This window comes from Sciurus carolinensis, chromosome 8 (assembly GCF_902686445.1).
Source record: "Sciurus carolinensis chromosome 8, mSciCar1.2, whole genome shotgun sequence".
NCBI classification, from domain to species: Eukaryota; Metazoa; Chordata; class Mammalia; order Rodentia; family Sciuridae; genus Sciurus; species Sciurus carolinensis.
Genome location: NC_062220.1, coordinates 147,975,587 through 147,999,691, shown reverse-complemented (window position 1 = coordinate 147,999,691; position 24,105 = coordinate 147,975,587). Strand labels below are relative to the sequence as shown.

The 24,105-nt window shown below is 49.0% G+C and overlaps 1 protein-coding gene and 1 pseudogene across 1 annotated transcript; both read left to right on the top strand.

Annotated features, from left to right (window-relative positions):
- Positions 1-21,288, top strand: Rilpl2 (Rab interacting lysosomal protein like 2). Its single transcript, XM_047562688.1, has 4 exons — positions 1-656; positions 8,163-8,314; positions 17,730-17,843; positions 20,847-21,288. The coding sequence occupies exons 1-4, from the start codon at positions 321-323 to the stop codon at positions 20,875-20,877; spliced, it is 633 nt and encodes a 210-aa protein (XP_047418644.1). The 5' UTR covers positions 1-320; the 3' UTR covers positions 20,878-21,288.
- On the top strand, positions 14,584-16,782 carry LOC124991855 (transcription factor SPT20 homolog; annotated as a pseudogene).
- Positions 21,289-24,105: the final 2,817 nt, after the last annotated feature.

Sequence of the window (24,105 nt, the reverse complement as noted above, 5' to 3'; positions counted from 1 at the left end):
CCCCCCGGCTCTGCCCCGGCCGCCGCCGCCCGGGCCTCCCTGCCTCCCGGTTCCTCTTCTCCGCTGCGCTCGCTCTCGTCTCCTGCTCGGCCCAAACCACATCCTGCAGCCGCGCTCCGGCAGGGTCATCCGCGGCCCCGCGCGCCCGCGTCCGCGCAGGAGTGGCCCCGCCGGCGCCCTCCGGAGTCCACCCTCCGCCGGGTGCTGGTTGGGCAGGCGGGGACCCGGCCCGGCGGAAAGTTCTCGGTGCCTGGAGGAAGTTGAGCCTTTGGAAACTCCGAGCGAGCGACTCCGGTGGTGGCCTCCAGGGTCCCGCGGCCATGGAGGAGCCCCCCGTGCGAGAGGAGGAGGAGGAGGAGGACGACGACGAGGAGGGGGACGAGGCCGGGCCCGAGGGCGTCCTGAGCAAGAGCCCCTTCCAGCTGACCACCGAGGACGTGTACGACATCTCCTACGTGGTGGGCCGCGAACTGATGGCCTTGGGCAGCGACCCCCGGGTGACCCAGCTGCAGTTCAAGATCGTCCGCGTGCTGGAGATGCTGGAGGCGCTGGTGGAGAAGGGCAGCCTGGCCGCCGAGGAGCTGAGGATGGAGAGGGACAACCTCAGGCAGGAGGTGGAGGGGCTGCGGAGAGGGGGCCCGCCGGCCCGCGGGGAGGTGAGTCGTGGGGGCGGCCTGCAGCCCCCTACGCGGAGGCGCCCACCGCAGGGAGGCCCTTCGCCTCTGCTGGACGAGCCGCTCACAACGATTCACTTCGACTCTTCAGACATTTATTGAGCACTTACTTGGTGACGGACTCTGGGCCCTGTTCTAAGTCAGCAGCCCCCCATCCTTTCTGACCTTGACTTAGATCCGAGGTTCCAAAGCTTTAGCTTACAGGGCTGGGGAGGTGGCTCGGTGGTAGAGCGCTTGCCTAAAGCTTTAACATAGGTGACAGTCACGCACGCTGAGTTGTCCTTAAAACCGATGGCCAGGTCCCAGCCCCAGAGTTCCTGATTCAGCAGGTCTGAAGTGGGGCCTGAGAATCTGTATTTCTAGCCACTTCTCATGTAATGCTGATGCTGTGAATCCTGCATCGCACTTTGAGAAACTGGACTAGAATAAGATACATTTGAACTAAAGAGCAATTAGTGCATATGAGCACAAACGAAATGTGCAAGAAGATTCAGAGCAGCTTTAGTAAGATTATGTCAGAATGGAAAGGACTTGATTTCGACAGAATAGATTATGTACGTTGTGATATGTTCCTACAGTGGAATACTACACAACAATGAAAAAACTGAGTACTGATACAACAGTTTAGATGAAGCTCACAGATGTCACATTGAGAAAAAGAAACTAGACGTGAAAAAGAACCTGTGGTAGATTTGTATAAAATTCAAGAAGGAGGCATAAGAACCTTTAGGTATAGGAGGCAGAATGGGGGAGAGTGGGCAGAAAGGAACCTGCTAACTACACATTTCCTGCTTACTTGGGGTATGGTTATACAGATGTATACATATGTTAAAAATCATCAATCTAAAGTCAAGATTAGTGAATTTCACTGTGTTATACTTTAGTTTTACAAAATGCCATTTTTACATGACTATTGTTTTTTATTGGTTTTGATTTTCTTTCCCCCATGCTGGGCATGGAACTCAGAGCCCAGAGTCTGCTAGGTGAGTCCCAGGAATCCCCTGCTGATCCCACCCCAAGCCCTCACTCTCTAATATTGAAACAGACATTTCAAGGTATGATTTACCCAAACTTGCCCTTACTCTACTTGTTACACAGGCATATTTCTTTCCTGTTCTATTTTTAATTTTTTATGTATTTTATTTATATATTTATTTGGTACCAGGGGCACTTAACCACTGAGCCACATCCGCAGCCCTTTTTAAGTTTTATTTTGAGACAGGGTCACACTAAGTTGGTTAGGGCCCCACTAAATAGCAGAGGCTGGTTTTGAACTTGCCATCCTCCTGCCTCAGGCTCCCGAGCCTCTGGAATTACAGGTGTGTGCCACTGTGCCTGGCCTCCTATTCTATTTGTATAGTCAAAAATTATTATTATTATTTTTTTCCTGTGCTAAGGATTGAATTCAGAGCTTCATGCTCTACCACTGAGCTAGAGAGCAGCCCAGCCCCTCCCTGTTTTCTTCTCTTTCACTTGTTCCCAAGTCACAGGGGCCATGGAATTGTAGGTGAGGTTCTACTTCAGTGTTTGTCCTGTGAGGTGGCTCAGGGTCATGAGCAGTAGTCTGCAGTGGAGAGTCAAGAGTTCAGTGACCTGCTGGGAGTTCCACTGGCTGCTCTTGGTCACTTGATCTCCAGACACAGCATATGGAGGAAGTCCCGTTTTGGCCCGGAACCTGTGGTCTGCAGGGGACTGGGTGACTTCTCACATGGGGCAAAGTGTACGAGTGTCATGAGGCAGCAGATGAAATGGCACATTTTCTTTCCAATACACAGGACACAGTCTTTTTTTTTTTATACTGGGACTTGAACCCAAGTGTGTGTTTGGGGGTTTTTTTGGCGGTGCTGGGGATTTGAACCCAGGGCCTTGTGCTTGCGAGGCAAACACTCTACCAACTGAGCTCTATCACCAGCCCTGAACCAAGTGTTCTTAACCACTAAGCTTCATCCCCGGCCCATTTTAATTTTTGAGACAGGGTCTTACTAAATTGATGAGAATGACCTGGAGCTGGAGATTGTCCTGCCTCCATCTCTAGAGTCCCGGGGATCATAGGTGTGAGCCACCTGGTCAGACTCCAAACCACAATTTTTTATTTTTTCAATTCAAGTATTTTATTTAAAAATTATCTACTGTTTCAATCATACAAATAAAGTCAGTAGAATAAACATCAAGATGTTTACTCATGTCATACACCCAATTTTTTCCAATTTACAATTACTCTTTTTTTATTAAATTTTTTTTATTTTTACAGACACATTTTGATTCATTGTACACAAATGGGGTATAACTTTTCATTTCTATGGTTGTACCTGATGTAGATTCACACCATTCGTGTAATCATACATGTACATAGGGTAATACTGTCTGTGTCATTCTATTATCTTTCTGTTCCCCACCCCCTCCCATCCCATTTTCTTCTGCACCATCCAAAGTTCCTTCATTCTTCTCTTCCCCTCTGCCCGCCACACCCCCCCACCCCTATTATATATCATCATCCACTTATCAGAGAAAACATTCAGCCTTTGGTTTTTTGGGTTTGGCCTATTTCACTTAGCATGATATTTTCCAACTTCATCCATTTACCAGCAAATGCCATAATTTTATTCTTCTTTATGGCCAAGTAATATTCCATTGTGTATATATACCACAGTTTCTTTATCCATTCGTCAGTTGAAGGGCATCTCAGTTGGTTCCACAATCTAGCTATTGTGAATTGAGCTGCTAAGAACATTGATGTGGCTGCATCACTGTAGTATACTGATTTTAAGTCCTTTGGGTATAAACCAAGGAGTGGGATAACTGGGTCAAAAGGTGGGTCCATTCCAAGTTTTCTGAGGAATCTCCACACTGCTTTCCAGAGTGGCTGCACCCATTTGCAACTCCACCAGCAATGTATGAGTGTGCCTTTTTCCCCACATCCACGCCAACCCTTATTATTGCTTGTGTTCCTGATAATAGTCATTCTAATTGGAGTTAGATGAAATGTTAGGGTGGTTTTAATTTGCATTTCTCTAATTACTAGGTGTGATGAGCACTTTTTCATGTATTTGTTGATCGCCTGTATATCTTCTGTGAAGTGTCTGCCCAGTTCCTTAGCCCATTTATTGATTGGGTTCTTTGTATTTTGGGTGTAAAGTTTTTTATGTTCTCTATAAACTTCCAAACCACAATTTTAAGAATGGGGATAGGGCTGGGGAGATAGCTCAGTTGGTAGAGAGCTTGCCTCGCAAGCACAAGGCCCTGGGTTCAATCCCCAGCACCGCAAAAAAAAAAAAAAGAAAGAAAAAAAGAATGGGGATAGGTTGGGTCCAGTCTCCAGTGCTGGGAGACCAAAAAAAAGAGTGGGGTTGGGAGCCAGCTACTCAGGAGTGCTGAGGCTGGAGGCTGGAGGAGTTCAGACTGGAGGCCCGCTCGGGCAATGCAGCCAGACCCTGTCTCAATAAAATAAAAGGGCTGGGGAGCTAGCTCAGGGCTAAAGCGCCCCTGGGTTCAACCCCCAGTACCAAGAAAAGAAGAGAGGGGCCTGGGGGTGTGGTTGAGGGGTAGAGCCCTGGCCCAGCCTGAGGGAGGCCCTGGGATCCACCCCAGCACCCCAAGAGGTGAAGACATTCTGAAGGTGCTTGCCTGGAAAGGTCTCTTCCTCTTGCACTCAGCTCCCCTCCAGGGGATGAATGAGCAATTTCCTAGGTATCCAAAGATCCTTTTTTTTAATACATACATACATACACTGGGAATTGACCCAGGGGTGCCTTACCATTTTACTGGGCTGTAGCCCCAGCTTTTTTGCTTTTTTTTTTTTTTTTTTTTTTTTTGGTGGTACTGGGGATTGAACTCAGGGCCTTGTGCTTGCGAGGCAAGCACTCTACCAGCTGAGCTACCTCCCCAGCCCAGCCCTTTTGCTTTTTGAGCTGGGGTCGTAGATTGCCAAGGTGGGCCTGGAACCTGTGAGCCTCCTCCTTCTGCCTGCCGGGTCACTGGGACCACAGGCCCAAGACGCTGCCCCAAGCCTTCCGAGACTTGAGCAAACAAAAGCAAATTGACCGTATTTTTCCTTTTTTAAAAAACATAAATGTTATTGTAACCCATACGCTGTTCTGCCTCTTGCTTATTTTCACTTAACACAGCTTGAAAGTTGTACTGAATCAGGGTATGAAGAGCTGCTTTGTTTCTTTTTAATGACTTTTGAAAAATCCCATTGTACAGTGTTATCAGTTGTCCTCTCTGAGGGTTCTGGACTTGGTGTTCCTGGATTTATCTAGGGGACGATGCTTTACTTCAAAAAGAACATGAACTGACCTGGGAACAAAAAGTATTTTCATTTTCACTAACCTCCAGAGAACATATGTATCATCTTCCTCAATTAGGAGTGTTACCCCATAAATGAGCAATACTTAGGAAGACCACCAGTAGAAATCACGTATGTTTTCATGTCACATTATAGCATAGATCTGTACATTTTTTTGCTCAGTCGTTTCTTAAATCTGTGACTAGATCTTGTTATTTAGTAAAGAAGCAGCTTTACCAATCACAAATTTGCCTCTCTATATGTATATATATTTGGGGGAGTAACTGGTGATTGAGCCCAGTGGCACTTAACTACCAAGCTACATCCTTAGCCCTTTTTATTCATTTATTTATTTTAATTTTAAGACAGGGTCTTGCTAAGTTGCTTAGAGCCCTGCCAAGTTGCTGAGGCTGGCCTTGAACTCGCGATCCTCCTGCCTCAGCCTCCCGAGCTGCTTCCACTGTAGGCTTGAGCTACAGTTCCTGCCTTGCCTTACAATATTTTGATAGCTCTGTGTCATTTCAGTTGATGACCTTATAACATCCTCCTCCCTGTTACTGGGGATCGAACCCAGGGTGCTCTTCCACTGATTCACAACCTCACCATTTTTAAATTTTATTTTGAGATGAGATAGGGAATTGCTAAATTGCCCATGCTGGCCTTGAATTTGTGACCCTCCTCGCTCAGATTATGGAAATGAAACCCTCCACCTGGTTTAGCCGCCGTTCCACCATTTCTATCAATTTTCAAATGTTGTTTTGGAGAATCGAACATAGGGTCCATAAGGTCTTTATCAAGCTGCCAAAATGGATCAGCCTCCCAAATTCCTGGGACTAGGGGCATGAGCCTCCACACCCCATGCCCAGGTTGGTTTTTTTTTTTTTTTTTTTTTTTTGAGTGGGGGTGGGTACTTGGGATTGAACCCAGGGACACTCAACCACGGAGCCACACCCCCAGCCCTATTTTGTATTTTATTTAGAGACAGGGGCTCACCAAGTTGCTAGCACCTCACCATTGCTGGGGCTGGCGTTGAACTTGTGATCCTCCTGCCTCAGCCTCCTGAGCTGCTGGGATTACAGGTGTGCACCGCTGCACCCAGCCAGGTTGGTCTTAAACTCCTGGGCTCAAGTGATCCTCTGGCCTTAGCCTCGGGAGTGCCTGAAACTGCAGGCACATGCGTCTCACCTGCACTTACTTTTTAACTTTAATCTGAAAATATTTTAAACTAAGGAAGAGTTGCCAGAGAAGTATAATGAACACCTGCATACCTTTGGTCCCAATTCAGGGGTTAACTTCAGGTGTGTGTATGTGTGTATGATTTTTGTTTCATTTCATTTTTTGCTCAACCATTTGTGAGTTAGCTGTAGAAATTATGATCCTTTGTCCCTAAATACTTCATTGTGTATCTCATATCTATCTATCTATCTATATCTTAGTTGTAGATGGACACAATACCTTTATTTTTATTTATTCATTTTTATGTGGTGCTGAGGAGCGAACCCAGTGCCCCACACATGCCAGGCAAGCACTGTACCACTGAGCCGCAGCCCCAGCCCCATTGTGTATCTCATAAGACACACTCTTACTAAACTATGTAAAGGATCGTGTGTAGAGAAGAAAGGCGATAGAATGCTGAGCTAATGTAACGTCCTTATTAAAAAATCAGCGACATTATGTTCTTGATGTCATTATTTTTTCTGAAGCAGGGCGTGCGTCAGACCCTGGGTTCAATCCCCAGCACCATCTAAGAAAGAGAAGGAACGAGGACGATCCAGCCCGGGTCGCGTGGACCTTTGATCTGGAATAGCTCCTCAGCTTTTCCTTATCGTTCATGACCTTGACATTTCTGAAGATGGTGCCCTGGTTGGTTTGCAGAATGCCCTTCGATTTGGGCTGGTTCTGATGTTTCCTCTGAGGGGACTGAAGTCACGTACCTCTGGCAGGAAAGCCGCTGATGATTCGCTCTGAGTGCACCCTCCTGCAGGCACGGCCGGTCAGGTGTCGTAATTGGTGATGTGAACTTTGACCACTTGGTTAAGGGGCACCTGCAAGATCTCTGCAGTGTAGAGGTGCCTTTGCGTCCTTTCTAATTCATAAGTCGCCAGCAGGAAGATGCTTTGAAACTGTGCTGACTATCCTGTTTCCTGGAAGGCTTTAGGCTGCTCACCAGTCTTCCTTGAACCAACTGTTACCAAGATGGTCGCAGGGAGATGTTTCAACTCTGATACCTTCTACACTTATTTCCCTTCTCCCCATTAACTAGTTCATTAATTAGCTGATTTTAATTTTTTAATTGTTAATTTTTAATTTTTTAGTCCTAATGATGGAACCCACGGGTGCTTTACCACTGAGCTACCTCCCCACTCCTTTTTATTATTCATTCATTCATTTGTGTGCTGATTTTGTAGTGCTGGTGGTTGAATCAGGGCCCTCTACCACTGAGCTACATTCCCAGCCCTTTTGATTTTACTTTGAGACAGAGTCTCGCTAAGTTGCAGAGGCTGACCTCAAATTTGCTATCCTGCTTCAGCCTCCTGAGTCACTGGGATTACAGACATGCGCCACGGCACCTGGAAGCCCTTTTTATTTTTTTATTTTGAAACAGGGTTTTGCCAAGTTGCTCAGTCTGACCTCCAACTTTTAGTCCTCCTGCCTCAGCCTCCTAAGTAGCTGGAATTATAGGAACGCACCACTCCCTGCACCTGGTTTCTTTTTGTATTTTATTTGTTTATTTATGTGGTGCTGAGGATTGAACCCAAGGCCTTGCCCGTCCCAAACACCCACTTTATGACTGAGCTACACCCCGAGCCCCAATTTTTGTATTTTAAACATGAACTCCTGTGAAGACAGAGTCTCGGCAAGTTGCTGAGGCGGGGCTTGAACTTGTGATCCTCCTGAGCCACAGGGATTACAGGTGTGCAGCCCCGTGCCCGGCCAAACCGGGTCTTTCTGATTCGCCTCCCTCCCGTACATAGGGACACACTGCTTACTCTGTGCCCGTCCTCTGCTGCAGTCCTGGGTCAGCTCTTCCAGGATCCCTGTTCCTGCAGAACCGTACTCAGAAATCCTGCTTCTTTCCCACCTCCCAGCGGTGCCATCTCAGCTCTCGGGGTTCCTGGGAGCCGCAGGACAGGACCCGCACTTTCTGGGGTGCGCACCCGAGGTCTCCAAGGAGACCCTTACGGTGGCCTCCTTTCTTCCAGGTGAACCTGGGACCAGACAAAATGGTGGTGGACCTGACGGACCCCAGCCGGCCGCGCTTCACGCTGCAGGAGCTGCGGGACGTGCTGCAGGAGCGGAACAAGCTGAAGTCCCAGCTGCTGGTGGCGCAGGAGGAGCTGCAGTGCTACAAGAGGTGGGCTGCCCGCCCGGGCTTCCCGGCGACCATTCAACCCATTTACCGAAGACCTACTATGTGCAAGGCACCGTCCTGGGCCCCGGGGCCCAGCAGTGAACAGACTGGGGAAGGAGAACAGGGAAGGCGGGCTGGTCCGTGGGGAGACAGGCCGTCGGGAAGCGCGGGCTGAGCAGGCGCCCCAGGCCTGGAGCCTTTGTCTATCCCGCCCGAGGCCCCGTGGATCCCGGGTGCTGCACACGTGCACACACACACACACACACACACACACACACACACACAGGAAGAACGTGAAACACGTTATCCCAGGCAGGAAAATGGGAGTGGGGGTCTTTCTCCAGTTGGTGAGTCAGGGAGGCCACTGGGGGTGAATGAGCAGAGGCAGCTGCTCCCAGCGGGGTGGGGCAGGGAGGAGCCCTAATTTGTCAGTCTGATGAGAAAGTTTTGATCAAAGGGATGACAGGGGCTGAGTCACCATCTTAAAAGATCAGTGCGGGATTTTGACAGCAGACGCTCTGGGTTAGGTAAGAGAACTTCCTCCGTCTTTGGAAAGCCACCCTGCAGGGAAGAGCCCCCAGCCTCACTGGGTCTGGTTCAGGAGGGTGAGGGACTGGGAGTCTGAGGAAAGGGTCGGTGGTAAGTCCTTGTCCTCCTCACTTTTTAAACTGCAAGTTTGAAATTATATAAGAATAGAAGTTTGGGAGCTGGGGTTGTGGCTCAGGGGTGGAGCGCTTGCCTAGCACATGTGAGGCACTGGGTTCAAGTCTCAGCACCACATATACATAAATGAGTAAAATAACTCAAATACATACAGCAGTGCTGTGGAGACAATCACAGGACAAGTGGGAGAGGCTGCGAGGAAGCTCTTGCCGCGTCTGTCAGTCTGAACATCAGTGTTACCGCCTTAGTGAGCCCAGGCTCAGAGCAATCGGAGGCTGCCAGTGGGAGTCACAGTGGGATGTGACACCAGAACCTGTGCATGCCACATTGCACTCAGGAAGCTTGGAATTAAGGACATGCCCTGATCAAAAACTAAAAATGAAAGGCTTGGTGTGCTGGGGCATATCGTAATCACGGAGGCTGGGGCAGGAGGCTCACCAGGGCAAGGCCAGCCTGGGCAACTTAGTGAGTCTGTCTTGAAATAAAATAAAAAGGGCTGGGGATGAAGCTCAGGTGTAGCGCATCCCTGGTCCAGTTCCCAGTAAGGGACCCACACACAGCCCTCGTATTATTTCTTTTATTGTGTTTCTGTGTGTGCTGGGGATTGAGCTCGGTTCTTTGCACGTGAAAACTTACGGGCTTTACCACAAACCCTCATCCCATTTCAAAGATGTTTTTATCATCTTTAAACAAACAGGAAACCAGGCCTGGTACTGCATACCTGTAATCCCTGTGACTCAAGAGACTAGGACAGGAGGATCACAAGTTGGAGGCCATCCTCAGCAACTTAAAGAGACCCTATCTCAAAATAGCTGGATGCGGTGTGCATGCCTGTAATCCCAGTGGCTCAGGAGGCTGAGACAGGGGGATTGAGAGTTCAAAGCCAGGGCTGGGGAGATAGCTCAGTTGGTAGAGTGCTTGCCTTGCATGCACAAGGCCCTGGGTTCAATCCCCAGCACCGCAAAAAAAAAAAAAAAAAAAAAAAAAAAGAGAATTCAAAGCCAGCCTCAGAAACTTAGCAAGGCCTTAAGCAACTCAGTGAGACCCTGTCTCAATAAAAAAAGAAAAAAGGGCTGGAGATTTGGCCTAGTGGTTTAGTACCCCTGGGCTCAATCCCAGTACCAAAATAAAGCAATAATAAAACAGCAGCGAAACAGCTGGGGCAGTAATTCAGGGGTAGAGTGTTTGTCTCACATGCACAAGGACCTGCGATTGATTCCTCCGGATCCCACAGTAAAGCAATAAAGTAGTATTCTAAGAAGCGAAAGCCAAAAGAAGCGAGTTCTGCCAACAGGAATTTATTGTGTTCTTCTGCAGAGGCTGGAACCTTGTTAATGGAAAGAGCTGTCTTTTTGCGGGGCAGTGGGTGCATACTGGGGATTGAGCTCAGGGGTGCTCTACCATTGAGCTGCATCCCTATTTCTTTTCACTTTCATTTTGAGACAGAGTCTGGCTAAGGTGCTGAGGCTGGCCTCCAACTTGCAATCCTCCTGCCTCAGCCTTGAGAGTCGCTGGGATGACAGGCGTGCGCCACCACCTCACCCAGTGGAAAGAGCTGCCTTAATGAAACAGTTCAGACCCAGGTAGTTAAAAGGAGAAGCTGCTACACTGACAGTCCCGGGAGCAGCTTGTTAGTGAACAAAGCGACGTCCTTTATTTCCAGTTTTTAATTCCCAGAGAACGAGAAACGTGCTCTGTCCATCTGGCTCAGGCCAAGAGAAGCAGCGTTCTGCTCAGTCACTCGTGATATAAGTTCCAGAGAAAACAGTGTGCCAACCAGGAGGTTCTCTTAGCAACTGCATCAGTTTGCAGGTCCAAACTCACACGGACAGTATGATGACAACAATTTGTGATCAAAGAGAGACAGTAGGTGACTTCCAGAGGTGGCCGTGTCCGTATTTCACATCCTGCACGCCTGTAGCGGTAAAACAGGCCTCCTCTCAGGAGGAAGCGGAGTCTACCCAGGCGTGATGGTGCCCACCTGGAATCCCAGCAACACAGGAGCAGGAGGCCGAGGCAGGAGGAAAGCTCGAGGCCAACCTCAGCAACTCAGGGAGACCATGTCTCAAACTAGGATTTATAAAAGGACTGGGGATGTAGCTCAGTGGTAGAGCAGGCTGGGGACACAGGGTTCAATCCCCTGTGCCACACACATACACATAAGTGGAGTCTATTCCTTCTCCTTGAATCTGGGCTGGCCCTGTGACTTGCTTTGCCCAGCGGAATAAAGCAGAAGCAATGCTCTCTGGCACCTTGTACTGCATGCTTGGGGCGCTGTCTTTGGACCACCATTGGTGACGACGCTCAAGGTAGTCACAGGGAAAGGAGGACCCAGGTCGCCCACTGAGGCCCAGCTGTGCCCAGCCCCAGCTCATCCACCACCTGGACACAGCCAAGTGACATTGCCAGACTAGATTAGCAGAGAGCCACACGCCAAACAGAGGTAGAGCCAGAGAGAATGTGAATCACGAGTAGTTCATGTTACTACATTTTATTCATGTCACAATAGATAAAAGAAAAAGGGGATTTTTTTTTTTTTCCTCCAGTACTGGGAATAGAGCCCACAGGCACTGTACCCCTGAGCTATATCCCTTGCTCTTTTAATTTTGTGACAGGTTCTCACTAAGTTGCCCTGCATGGACTCAAACATGGAATCCTCCTGCCTGAGCCTCCCCAAGTAGCTGGGATTACTGGCATGCACCATCTCACCCATCTGAAAAAAAGGAATTTTAATTAATTAATTTTTATTCATTTAATTTTGGTGGTAGGGGTTGAACCCAGGGCCTTGTGCATGCTAAGTGCACACTCTGTCACTGAACTGCACTCATAGCCCCAAAGGGAGTTTTTAGATGATGCCTACTATCAAACAATATTAACATTATTATAATAAGTAAAATAAAAATAGTAATAACATTAAACAATAAGAGCCCACCCTTTTCAAAGCCCTTTTGTAAAGAAGTAGGGAGGGGCTGGGGAGATAGCTCAGTTGGTAGAGTGCTTGCCTTGTAAGCACAAAGCCCTGGGTTTGATCCCCAGCACCGCAAAAAAAAAAAAAAAAAAAAAGAAAGAAAGAAGTAGGGAGGATAGCAGCTCAGGAGGCTGAGGCAGGAGGATTGCGAGTTCAAAGCCAGCCTCAGCAACAGCGAGGTGCTAAGCAACTCAGTGAGCCCTTGTCTCTAAATAAAATACAAAACAGGACTGGGTATGTGGCTCAGTGGTTGAGTGCCCCTGAGTTCAATCCCCAGTACCCCCCTCCAAAAAAGAAAAAGAAAGGAGTAGTAGGGAGGATGAATCCTGCCCTCTGACTTGCTGAAAGAGCTGTCTCAGTCATTTCCTGCTGCTATAACAAAACACCACCAATTGCTGGGCTTTCACCACAGAAATTTCTGGAGGGTGGAAGTGCGGGGTCAAGGTGCCAGTGTGGTCCCTTTCTGTTAGGGCTGAACTGGCAGACAGCTGCCTTCATAGGAGTCCTTGCTGGGGAGACAGAGCAAGGCTCTCTGGTGTCTCTGATAGAGACACTAATCCAGCCAGGCATGTCGCAGAGACCTGTAATCCCAGCTACTCAGGAGACTGAGGCAGGAGGATGGCAGGTTTGAGACCAGCCTCAGCAATATAGCAAAACCCTGTCTCAGAATAAAAAATATAAAGTGCTGGGGATATAGTGCAGAAATATATAAACACCCCTGGGTTCGGGCTGGGGAGATAGCTCAGTTGGTAGACTGCTCACCTCACAAGCACTAAGGCCCTGAGTTCAATCCCCAGCACCGCAAAAAAAAATAAAAATAAAAAAAAATAAAAAAATCACCCCTGGGTTCAGTTTTCGATACCCTCCCACAATAAAGACACTAATCCACCACCGGGACCCCCCTTGTGACCTCATCTACACCCGATTGTCTCCCAAAGGGCCCACTGTCCATCACCATCGCCAAAGGTTAGAACTTCCAGATGTGACTTTTTCAGGGACGCAGTTCAGTCTGTGGGCCCACAGGCACGATTTAGCACCACACAGAGAACGTTCGTTCGTGCAGACGTGACGCGTCGCGCCGGTTCAGGAGTCACCGTGAGCAGGCTTCTTCAGGTCACAGCTGACAGAAACCCAATTTAAACTAGCATCAAGACAAAAGGGAACTTTTTTTTTAGATCATATAATTAAGAGGGTCCTGGAATAGCTCTCAGACATTAAAATTAGAACCAAGTTCTCGGGTTGGAGCCAGGGACTGTTTCTCCTCCTTGCTTGTTGGCCTTGTCGTCGGGTGTTGCGAAGGGCGTCTGTGAATTTTAGGAAACGTGGCTCCTGGCAAATCCCAGTGGAACGAGTGAAAGAGAATGGCCTTTCTCCAACTCGTGCGCTTGCTGTCCAGCGATGTGCTCTCCCCGTCTTCCAGCCAGACCCATCCTGACCCCAGTGTCTTATTTATTATCAGTCTAGCTTTTATCACCATCTGGCTTACTACATGAAGGTTATTTTTTGGGGGGTGTACCGGGGTTTGAACCCAGAGGTGCTTAACCACCAAGCTACACCCCAGCCATTTTTAAAATTTTTTATTTTGAGACAGGATCTCGCTAAGTCACTCAGGGCCCCGCTAAATTGATGAGGCTGGCCTTGAACTTGCAATCCTCCTGCCTCCGTTGTTTGTGTGTGTGTGTGGTGCTGGGCATTGACCGAGGGTCTCAACACTAGGCAGATGCAGCACCACGGAGCTACAAAGGCTTGGCCCTGGGCTGTATTTCTTCATTTGTTGACGGTTTCCTTCTTCCTCCCCCAGTGGAACGTAAATGGCATGAGAGCTGGTATTTTGTTTGTTGTGTTTGGATCACACCGTTCTCACTATCGGTAGGACTAGGTCCCAGAACCCCTGTGCATCTCAAAGTCTGCAGGGGCTTAGGGTTTGCTTATACCTCCTCACACCTTTTGTCATCTCTACATGACTGACAACACCTGATACAATAATGTAACTGCTATGAAAATAGTTTTTATACTCTATTATTTAGGTAACAATGACAAGGAAAAAAATCTGTAAAGTTTCAGTATTTTTAAATTTAATTTGATTTTAATTTTTGCCAGAGCTTGAACCCAGCACCTCACACTTAATAAGCCTGCAGTCTATCCCTGAGCAATATCCCCCAGAGGCAATTACTTTTTTCAGTACTGGGGATTGAATCTTTGACTTTGCTCAGGATAGGCATGTGCTTTACCACTGAACTGCATCTCCAGCCCCCTCCCCACCTTTATGAGCTGGGATCTCACTAAGTTGCTAAGACTGGTCTTGAACTTGTGATCCTCCCACCTGGGCCTCCTGAGTAGCTAGAATTCCAGGCATGTGCCACTGTGCCTGACAGATGCAATTTTTTTAAAAAATATACTTTTGATCCATGATTGGTTAAATCCACTGATGTAGAACCGGGGGATATAGTGGTCCAGCTGTATCTGTAATGTCCTAGGACAGTAGATAGCTTTATAAATATTTGTTGAATTAATTAAGAAATGCTGCCAAGTCCCATATACTATATCATTGAATCCCCCAATCCTAGGAGGTAGGAACTCTTATCCTCATTTAATAGGTTGGGAAAACATGGCTTATGTTAGAAAATTTGTACATGGTCCCATTCCTAGAAAGTGCAGAAGCTTGAAATACCAGCCAATGCCATTTGACAAGAGAAAGAAATAAGAGTCATCAACACTGAGAAGGTGGAGGGAAGATTCTCAGTATTTCAATCAAAATCTCTCTGATTCACTGAAGTGCCACTTCCAGAACCTGCATTTGCCTGGGCAGCGCCCCCACGCTGCTAAAGTGGTGGTCCAGTCTGTGGCCTAGTGTGGAGGCTCAGTACCCAGACGGCTGGTGAAAGTGGGTAGCAGCAGTATAGGATCGATATTAAAGACACGGTTTTCACCCCGCTTCATCGATGCACACAAGTTTTCTCTTTTTGGACCCCTGTCTTGATGCCACAATGCAGCAAGCCTTAGAACTGGCTTTGTATTGCGCAGAGTACATCATTGAAAGTGTGCAACAGAGACCTCCGAAGAGGAAATATTTATCTAGTGGAAGAAAATCTGTATTTCAAAAACTTTATGACTTACATATTGAAGCATGTGAAAAAGAACCCAAGGTTAAGAAATTGAGAAGAAATGTGAACTCATTAGAGAAGCCTGTTCTGCAAGAGACTTTGTCATCTTTAGTGTTCAATCTATATCCATTTATGAGGGCTATTCTCTGATACGCAGGGGAGAAAATGGGTCAGAGGGTTGGGGTTGTGGCTCAGTGGTAGAACACTTGCCTCGCATGCATGGGCACTGGGTTTGAGCCTCAGTACCACATAAATAAATAAAATAAAGACATTGTATCCATCTACAACTAAAAAAAATTGAAAAAGAATGGATCAGATTCTGAGACCATTCAACTGCTTTATGAAGAAGGGGAATTACTTGAATACTTAGATGCAGAAGATACCTTCTATTTTGGTTGATCTCCTAGGGAAAAAAAATCTCAGGTTAATATTTTCCTTTTTTTTTTTTTTAAGTTGTTGATGGACCTTTAGTTCACGTATTTGTCTATATGCAGTGCTGAGGATCGAACCCAGTGCCTCACACGTGCTAGGCAAGCGCTCCACCACCGAGCCACAACCATAGCCCTCAGGTTAATGTTTTTCATTATGCGTGTGTCATAGCCAAAATTCGTGACTACAGGCAATTCAATAATGTGAACTCTCCTGGTTACCAAAGTAGGCACATTCCTTTAACGTCCAACAATGTAGACTTTGATCTGCGATGTTCATTCAATAACAAGTGATAGCCATAAGTGGACCCAGGAAGACAAACTTCTACTTGAAAGCCAGCTGATCCTAGGTACAGCTGAGCCACTGTGACGTGATCCTTGTGTTGCAGAAGCTTGGACGGCAAACAGGCCACTCTACAATAGTCAGACTCGCCCAGTGGAATGACATCTCGAGAGCTGATCCAGGTCCTCTCTGAACCGGCAGCAGGATCCGTCTCACTGGGCACACCCTCCTCAGCTGAGATGGCTGGATTTCTTACAAAAACGAACGGAAAGAAAAGCAGGTCAGCATTATGACCTCAAAATGTCTAAAGCAGGAAACTGTGTAGATGTGTAGAAAGGGAGTCCCTGTAATGTGGCCATTACACTTCCGAAGTGGGTGTGGAGAAATGTGCGAAAGTGGAAAATTCTTTCAAGTCTGATGACTCACAACCAACAGTTTGGCCGTGATGTAAAAGAGGATGATGTATTTCAATGTGAGGCTGGTAGTCAGCGTCAGAAAACAACAAAGCTGACCATCTTGCAGTCGCTTGGTGACCCACTTTACTGTGGTAAAATACAGCCACGTAAAGCAGATGGAGAGAGTGACAGCCCACTGCCTCCATCCCGCTCCAACAGATGCTCACTCCCACCCCCTCACTGGGGCAAAGACTGATGCTGAGGGGTCGCTAATTGGTATCAGGAGTTGATCCAGAATGAAGCTCAATGTCCCGTCGAGATGTCACATGTCTAGTGGCTCGGCCAGCCTGAGTCAGCTTTCTCCAGGTCGAAACGAAACCGAGTCTTTGGTTTGGGAAAAGGCGGAAACCACAGCCTCCACCCATCCAGCATCCCTCAAGCTCAGGAAAGAGTTCCTCAGGTGACTGTTCTACACCCCAGGAGGCCAGCAGCTTTCTTCAGTCCTCAACTCCTCCTCCTTCTAAGCCACCAAGTCTTTCTGGGCAGTCCTCCATGGATCTCAGTCAAGTTAACGTGCTTTCTCCAGCTGCTCTGTGACCTGCCAGCTCATCACAAAGATGTCAAAGCTGAAAAAGAAAACACCCCAAGAGCTTTTGGGTTTACTTGTTTTTGTTTTCATTTTTTTAAAATGTCTTTTAGTTGTCAGTGGATCTTTTGTTTTATTTATTCATTCATATGTGGTGCTGAGGATCAAACCCAGGGCCTCACACGTGCCAGGCAGGTGCTCTGCCACAGAGCCACAGCCCCGGCCCTTCATTTTTTTTTTTAATTGATAAACTGTGCTTACTTCACTCACAACAGATTTTGTATACATTCTGCATTTAAACAGAAGTACACAGTTACTAATTTTTGGAGGGCGGGGTGCCAGGGATGGAGCTCAGGAGCTCTTGACCACTGAGCCACATCCCCAGCCCTATTTTTTTTTTTTTATTTTTTTAGTTGTAGATGGAACTTTATTTCATTCAGTTATTTATGCGAGGTGCTGAGAATTGAACCCAGTGCCTCACACATGCCCGGCAAGCATTCCACCACTGAGCCACAACTCCAGCCGCCCCCGACCCTATTTTGTATTTTATTTGGAGACAAGGTCTCATTGAGTTGCTTAGCACTGGCTTTTACTGAGGCTGGCTTTGAACTTGCGATCCTCCCGTCTCAGCCTCCCGAGCTGCTGGGATGACGGACTGGGCGTGCACCCCTGCACCCAGCCACAGTTACTGTTAAACACGTAGTATTCTCTATCAAATATTTGCTTTGTTACTGTTTTTTGTAAATTTGTCAGGATAAACTTGATGTGTTAGGACTTAAATATGTATATGTAGGTGCCAAGTAAGATTGTTCACCATATTTAATTTATTAAATAGGTTCACGTTTATCTAAAAAAAAAAAATCTCTGATTCAAGTACTTTCAGCCATAATGTTACTGATATAGAAATAATTATCAAGACCCTTCACTTCATAGCTGCACAGATAAGAGACCTGCAATAACACAACCCATTTCTTTGTCTCCCTTTCCGCAGTGGCCTGATTGCACCAAGAGAAGGCCCAGCGGGAAGGAGAGGAAAGGGTGCTGGGGTTACCAGAGCCTGCAGGGCCAACAGCAGCAAGGAGGAGAAGACCATCATGAAGAAGCTGTAAGTCGCCGGGCAGTCGCGCTCACCACTAAGCAATGACTCAGGGAAGTGGGGGGACAAGGGAAGACCGGTCAGCAGCCAGGGCCGGGAGTTCCTCCTACTGGTGGGGGTGCTGCTGCAGCTGATGGGAAAGCTCAGCGCCGGGCCTCCAGCGCCGGGCCTCCAGTGTGCGGTATCTGCCAGACAGTCGTCTGAGCACTGGATGTTCATCCATCAGCACTGGGAAGGTGGAGAGGAGACTCGTTATGTGAATCACAATCTCTGTCTCTTGCACTTTTTTTTTAATTTTAGTTTTTTAGTTGTAGATGGACACCATACCTTTATTTATTTTTATGCGGTGCTGAGGATCGAACCCAGTGCCTCACACGTGCTAGGGCCAGCGCTCCACCCCTGAGCTCAGATGAGGTCTTGCTTACCTAGCCCAGGCTGGCCCTGAATTCCTGGGCTGCGATCCTCCTGCCTCAGCCTCCCGAGGAGCTGGAAAGACAGGCAGCTGCCACTGGGCTAGGCTTTTCTTTTCTTTCTCTTTCTTTTTTCTTTTTCGAACCTCCAGAAGAGGGTTGAGTTAATGATTTGCCGCTCATGCACAGTCTCCATCGTCAGCACAAAACACTTGCTTATTTATTCCCACCCCCACTCTACTTCCCAGCTAAATATTTATTTTATTTTTTGGAAACGGGGATTGAACCCAGGGGTGATTAACCACAGAGTCGAATCCCCAGCCCTTTTTTGGATTTTATTTAGAGACAGGGTCTCGCTGAGTTGCTTAGGGCCTCGCTAAGTTGCTGAGGCTGGCTTTGAACTTGCGATCCTCCTGCCTGAGCCTCCTGAGTCACTGGGTTTACAGGCGTGTGCCACCGCACCTGGTTCATTCATTTATTCAGCACATGTTGAAACCGGGCATATGACATGCTCCAGTAGTCCCAGGTCCAGGGGAGGCTGAGGTGGGAGGACGGCTCAAGCCTGCAACACAGAGACCCTGTTTATGCTGGGGGGGAGGGGAAAGGAGAAGAAGAAAGAGAAGAAATAAGATGGGTTGGGGTGTAGAGTGAATGCTTGTCATGTTCTAGGGCCTGAGTTCAACCCCAGCACTTCAAAGAGAGAGGAGAGAGAAGGAAAGATGGAAATCAATCAATCAATCAAGGGCTGCCATTGCTCTGGGTCTGGAGACACACAAGTAAAGAAGACAGTCTCTGCGCTGGTGGGGCTGGCACCCTAGGGGCGAGGGTAGGAAAGGGAACTGGTAAAGAAGCAAACTCGCAGGGAATTTTGGATAGCCACGGTCTGTGAAGACCGTCAGACAGGGCGCTGAGAGAGTGACAGGGCTGCTTTAGACCTGGGGAGTCCCGGGAGGCGTCCCCAAGGAGGTGACAATTGAGCTGAGCCCAGGACAATAAAGACTGAAGGCAGAGCATTCCTGGCAGGTGGGCATAGGGTATGAAGGCCCCTGAGGCTGCAGATAGCTTAGGGGACAAAAGGACAGGGAGGCTGGACGGTGAAGACGGTAGGGGAGGGACTGGCCTCAGCACCCGGCCATCTGCGGGGCCACAGGGCCTCGACTGGGTGCACGGGGACGACACCAGAGGGTTTTAAGCCGAGGCGGTGGGGTGCCCCCGCCCCAGGTCTCCTCTCCGCCTCTGCAAGGCATCCAGAAGGCCTCCACTGCCAGTTCTTGCAGCCTCTTTCCGGGGCATCCTCTGGGTCGCTTGTTGGACTTCCAGCCTTGAGGTGACCAAAGTGGAACCTCTGTCCTTGGCACGAGCCCGAGTGAGGACTCGCTTTTCGTGAGCCGGCCACCAGGTCACGGTGGCACGCGCTGCGGGGCCAGTGGACTGAGTGAACGCATCCGGGAGTGGCTGGCGAAGTGGGTCAGGCCGGGAAGGACTTGCGTCTTGGTCCCCAGGACGTGGAGCCCGCCCGGCAGGGCTGAGGCCGAGGGATGGCTTAGTCAGCTGCGCACGGCAGAGGACAGGGTCTCTGGCTGTCGGGCGTCCCTGGGAGGCGGTCACACTCACTGTGGTGGCCCGGATGGGGGTGGCAGAGGAGACAGAGGGTTAAGCTGGGCGCGCAGTCAGGAGGCGATGACTAAACGGTGGCAGATGGCTGGGGGAGGACAACTGCCAGGTCTCCGCCACCAACGACTTGGAGGAGGGGTGTCGTTTCCTGAGACGGGGACCAGTGACAGGTGGGGGCGTGTGTGGTTCAGGGGAGGGTGGCCGGGCCCAGCCCAGACACCTGCATCCACACGCCTGCCGGCTGGCCCCGCAGCCCCCGGCCCCTCTGGGGGGTTGTGCTTTGGGATCAGCCCAACGTGGTTCTCAGCTCTTCCTGAGGGAGAAGGCACCTAAGTTTGGTGTTCCCGTCTCCAGGGAGACCTTGATGCATTTCATCTGTTCTCCCTGAGACTCGATGTGTTATTTATTGCACTGGCCTGTTTTCTGATTGTAGGTACCATGGTAAAGCCATCTTTCCTTTACCACGAACCCTTTAAAAAAAAAAAAAACAGGAACACGCTTGTAATCCCAGCAGCTCGGGAGGCTGAGGCAGGAGGATCTCAAGTTCAAAGCCAGCCTCAGCAACTTAGGCCCTAAGCAACTCAACGAGACCTTGCCTCTAAATAAAATACAAAAAAGGTTGGGGGTGTGGCTCCGGGGGTAAGTGCTCCTGGGTTCAATCCCTGGTACCAAAAAAAAAAAATCTGTCAGATGCCATCCGTCAGGGTGGTAGTGACAGAGAATTTGACTCTGGGCCCAACTCCTGGTTGCTCAGCCCACTGTGTGACCAGGGGCCTGTTCCTTGTCCTGCGGGGACTTCAGTTTGCTCCACTGTGGAACAAGGATATTAGTCATGCTGACAGCAGGATGGTTAGAGGGTGACTTGGGCTGAAGGGCGGAAACACCCGGAATAGGGTTTGTCCCCTAAGAAGCCCGAAGGAATGTCTGAGTCCCTGGCCTAGGAGAGTGGCTTGCTCTCTGCTCACCCTGGCCCCCTCTCTCCACCCAGGTTCTCTTTCCGGTCGGGGAAGCAGACCTAGCTCGACGGCCATGACCTCTGACCTCAGACTTGAAAATGCCCAGATGCCTTCCAGACCTTTCCCCGCTGCACTGTGCTTGCTGATTTGCTTCCGAGGAAGGAGCCGAGGTTCCCGCAGGCTTACTTTCCCCCGGCTGCAGAACTGAACACCCTGGAACCTCTGGCCAGGGCAGGAGAAGCAGCACCAAGAAGTCCCGAAAGCAGGAGTGTGAGATGAGCCACCTCCTGCCTCCAGCGCCTGCGGCGTGCCGAGCCCCGTCCCTGGTGTCCCAGGTCTTCAACACGTGGCAAGGGAGGCGGGAGAAAGGTGTTGACTTCCCAGTGGTGACCTCCCTGGTACTTCATGAATATTTGATTCAGCTCATGTGACTTTCTTTATAAGATTTTATATTAAAGTTAAATGACTTTTGTACTTCTGTCTTCCTTTTTATTTCTTCTTCTTCTTCTTCTTTTTTTTGTACTAGGGATTGAACCCAGGGATACTTAACCACTGAGCCCCATGCCTAGCCCTTTTTATTTTGTATTTTGAGATGGGGTCTTGCTAAATTGCTGAGGCTGGCCTCGAACTTCTGACCCTCCCCCATCAGTCTGATCTGCTGGGAGACTTCTTAAATATTTTTAAATTGTCAATGCATCTTTTATTTCTTTATTTATATGTGGTGCTAAGGATTGAACCCAGAGCCTCACACATGCTGGGCAAGCAAGTAATACTTTTTTTTATCTTATTTTTTTGGTACTAGGGATCGAACCCAGTGGCCTTCTCCCAGTGAGCTACATCCGCAGCCCCCACCCCTTTTTGAGAAGGGCCTTGCTAAATTGCCCAGGCCGGCTCTCACCTCATCATCCTCCTGCCTCAACTTCCCACGTAACTGGCACCCCAGGCAAATGCCACCACACCTGCCCGCAGATCGTAACTGCAAGAGGCTATTGCTCTTGAGGCTCATCTTGATTTCTTAAGATGTTAAAATGTGGGGAAAAAATGTGCATTTAGGAATCTGTGAAATGCACCGTGGAGTGTACAGGCGGCTGCACTGTACAAAGAAGTGCATGTGTCCTGGGGGCTTATCTTCTCGGTAGGTGACCCTGGCTTACTGGATGGCTTTTACCTGTATTATATGATTTGTTCTTTATAAAAAAAAAAAAATTGTTTTTTAGTTGTAGATGGACATAATACTTTTATTTCTATGTGGTGCTGAGGATGGAACCCAGTGCCCCCTCTGATCTGTTCTTCATAACAACCTGGGAACCCGTGTGGTGACTCACACCTGTAATTCCACTGACTCGGGAGGCTGAGGCAGGAGGACCACAAGTTCAGACCCAGCCTGGGCAACTTAGCGAGACCCTGTCTCAAAATAAAAACATAAAAGGCTGGGGATGTGCCTCGGTGCTCAGGTGCCCCGGGTTCAACCCCCAGGACGAGTGGTGGGGAGGGGGTGGGGCAGGGGAGGGATGGACTTGAGGAGGCTCTGGAGGTTCCCAGTACCTTGCACGAGGTGAGGTCACAGCTAGGTCACACAGGGCAGTGGCTGCCCAGCATGCAAAGCAGACCTGATCCTGAGGCCTGGGTCTTGCTTGCAAAGCTCCGCATGCCCAGTCTCTGCTCTGTGCTTGCATTAGTGGCTGCCGTTTCCCACGTGCCTTGCCCAGCTCCCTCTTAGGTACCTCAACTGTCTGTGTCCTCATGAGCCCATGAGGTGAGTGTCCTTATTGCTTGTGGGCTACCCTCAAGGAGGTTAAGGCATAGACGGTGAAGGAATTTGTCCAGGGTCCCCAGCTGGAATATACTAGAAACAGGACTTGAACCCAGTCAGATCTCACAACCCAGGCTGTAACCACCCTGCCACCCAGCACCAGAAGGTCCACAGCACAGCTGGGCACGGTGGGCACGCCTATAATCCCAGCTACTCAGGAGGCTGTGGGGCAGGAGGGTTCCAAGTTCAAGACCAATCTGGGCAATTTAGCAAGACTTTTCTCAAAATAAAAATAAAAAGGGCTGGGGGTGCAGCTGAGTGGTAGAGCGCCCTAGGTTCAGTCCCCAATGCCACATACGCACACACAAAAGAAGGTGCACAGTGTTTTAGGCTAGTCAGAATGCTATCCTCAGCGGGGTCATTCCATCAGGGAAACCTGTAATTTCTAGAAACTCACAGAACACTGAAACGCCAGTGGCGGGTGGAGGGACAGGAAGGTTTGTGCACCTCAGAGGAGAGAGTCAACTTGGGAAACAAATCCAAGCGCCACAACTTAGAGACACACCCGGAAAACAAAACTATGCCAAGGAGACTGATGGGCGAAGACGGCTCTGGGACCAACCCTGGACGGGAGCCATTCCTCTCTCCCCTGTGTACAGAGCTCAGAGCGGCATGACGTAGGCTCCGGGTGACGAGCGTTGCTGTTGATCAGCCGTTTTTGTAACACCTGCATCTCCAGACACTGGGTCCCCTTGTATGAACGCTCTCCTGCTTCCGCCCTCATGGGGCAGATGGCGAGAGTTCCCTCCAAAAGAAATGTCATGCTGAGAAGGCCCTGGGGACTCTGGCTCCTGGGGAGAGATTCACGGAAGCACAGGGATCCTGCAGAGCAGCTCTTGGTCCTCCCTGGCTGGGGCAGAGGCGTCCTGGAAGATGTGTCCTAGGAGCTCTTCTCCCAGAGCGGGGCCTGAGTGACCTCAGATGAAAGCTGCCACAAACCCAGCATGGTCCCAAGGAGGGGAGGCTTAGAAGCAGGGGTTTAAGTCCTGCTTTAGAAGGCACCAGAAATGGCTGTAGCAGTCATCATCTTTTAAAAATGAACAAATCAGTCAAGCTCAGTGGCGCACACTTATAATCCCAGCAACTCAAGAGGCTGAGGCAGGAGGATCACAAGGTCAAGGTCTGCCTGGACACCTAAGCAAGACCCTGTTTCAAAATTTTTAATAGGGGCCGGGGGGCTGGGATCGTGGTAAAGTGCTCATCTAGCACGCAAGAGGCCCTGGGTTCAATACTCAGCATCACATAAAAATAAAAATAGGTGTTGTGTCCACCTACAACTAAAATAGAGTATTTTATTTTAAATTGCGGGTGGCTGGGGCTGTAGCTCAGTGGAGGAGCACTTGCCTGGTATGCAGGAGGTCCCAGATTCAATCCCCAGTGCTGCAAAAAATAATCAGTATAGCAACTAAATATCAGAACTTGGAGGCACTTGCTCGTCGGTCCTGAACACTTGTAAATGGTAAAAACCACACCGATTT

Coding starts and splice junctions, on each gene's coding strand:
- Rilpl2 (XM_047562688.1), top strand. CDS start 321: ATGGAGGAGCCCCCCGTGCGAGAGGAGGAGGAGGAGGAGGACGACGAC. Junction 8,315..17,729: donor GAGCTGCAGTGCTACAAGAG/GTGGGCTGCCCG, acceptor CCCTTTCCGCAG/TGGCCTGATTGCACCAAGAG. Junction 17,844..20,846: donor AAGACCATCATGAAGAAGCT/GTAAGTCGCCGG, acceptor CTCTCCACCCAG/GTTCTCTTTCCGGTCGGGGA.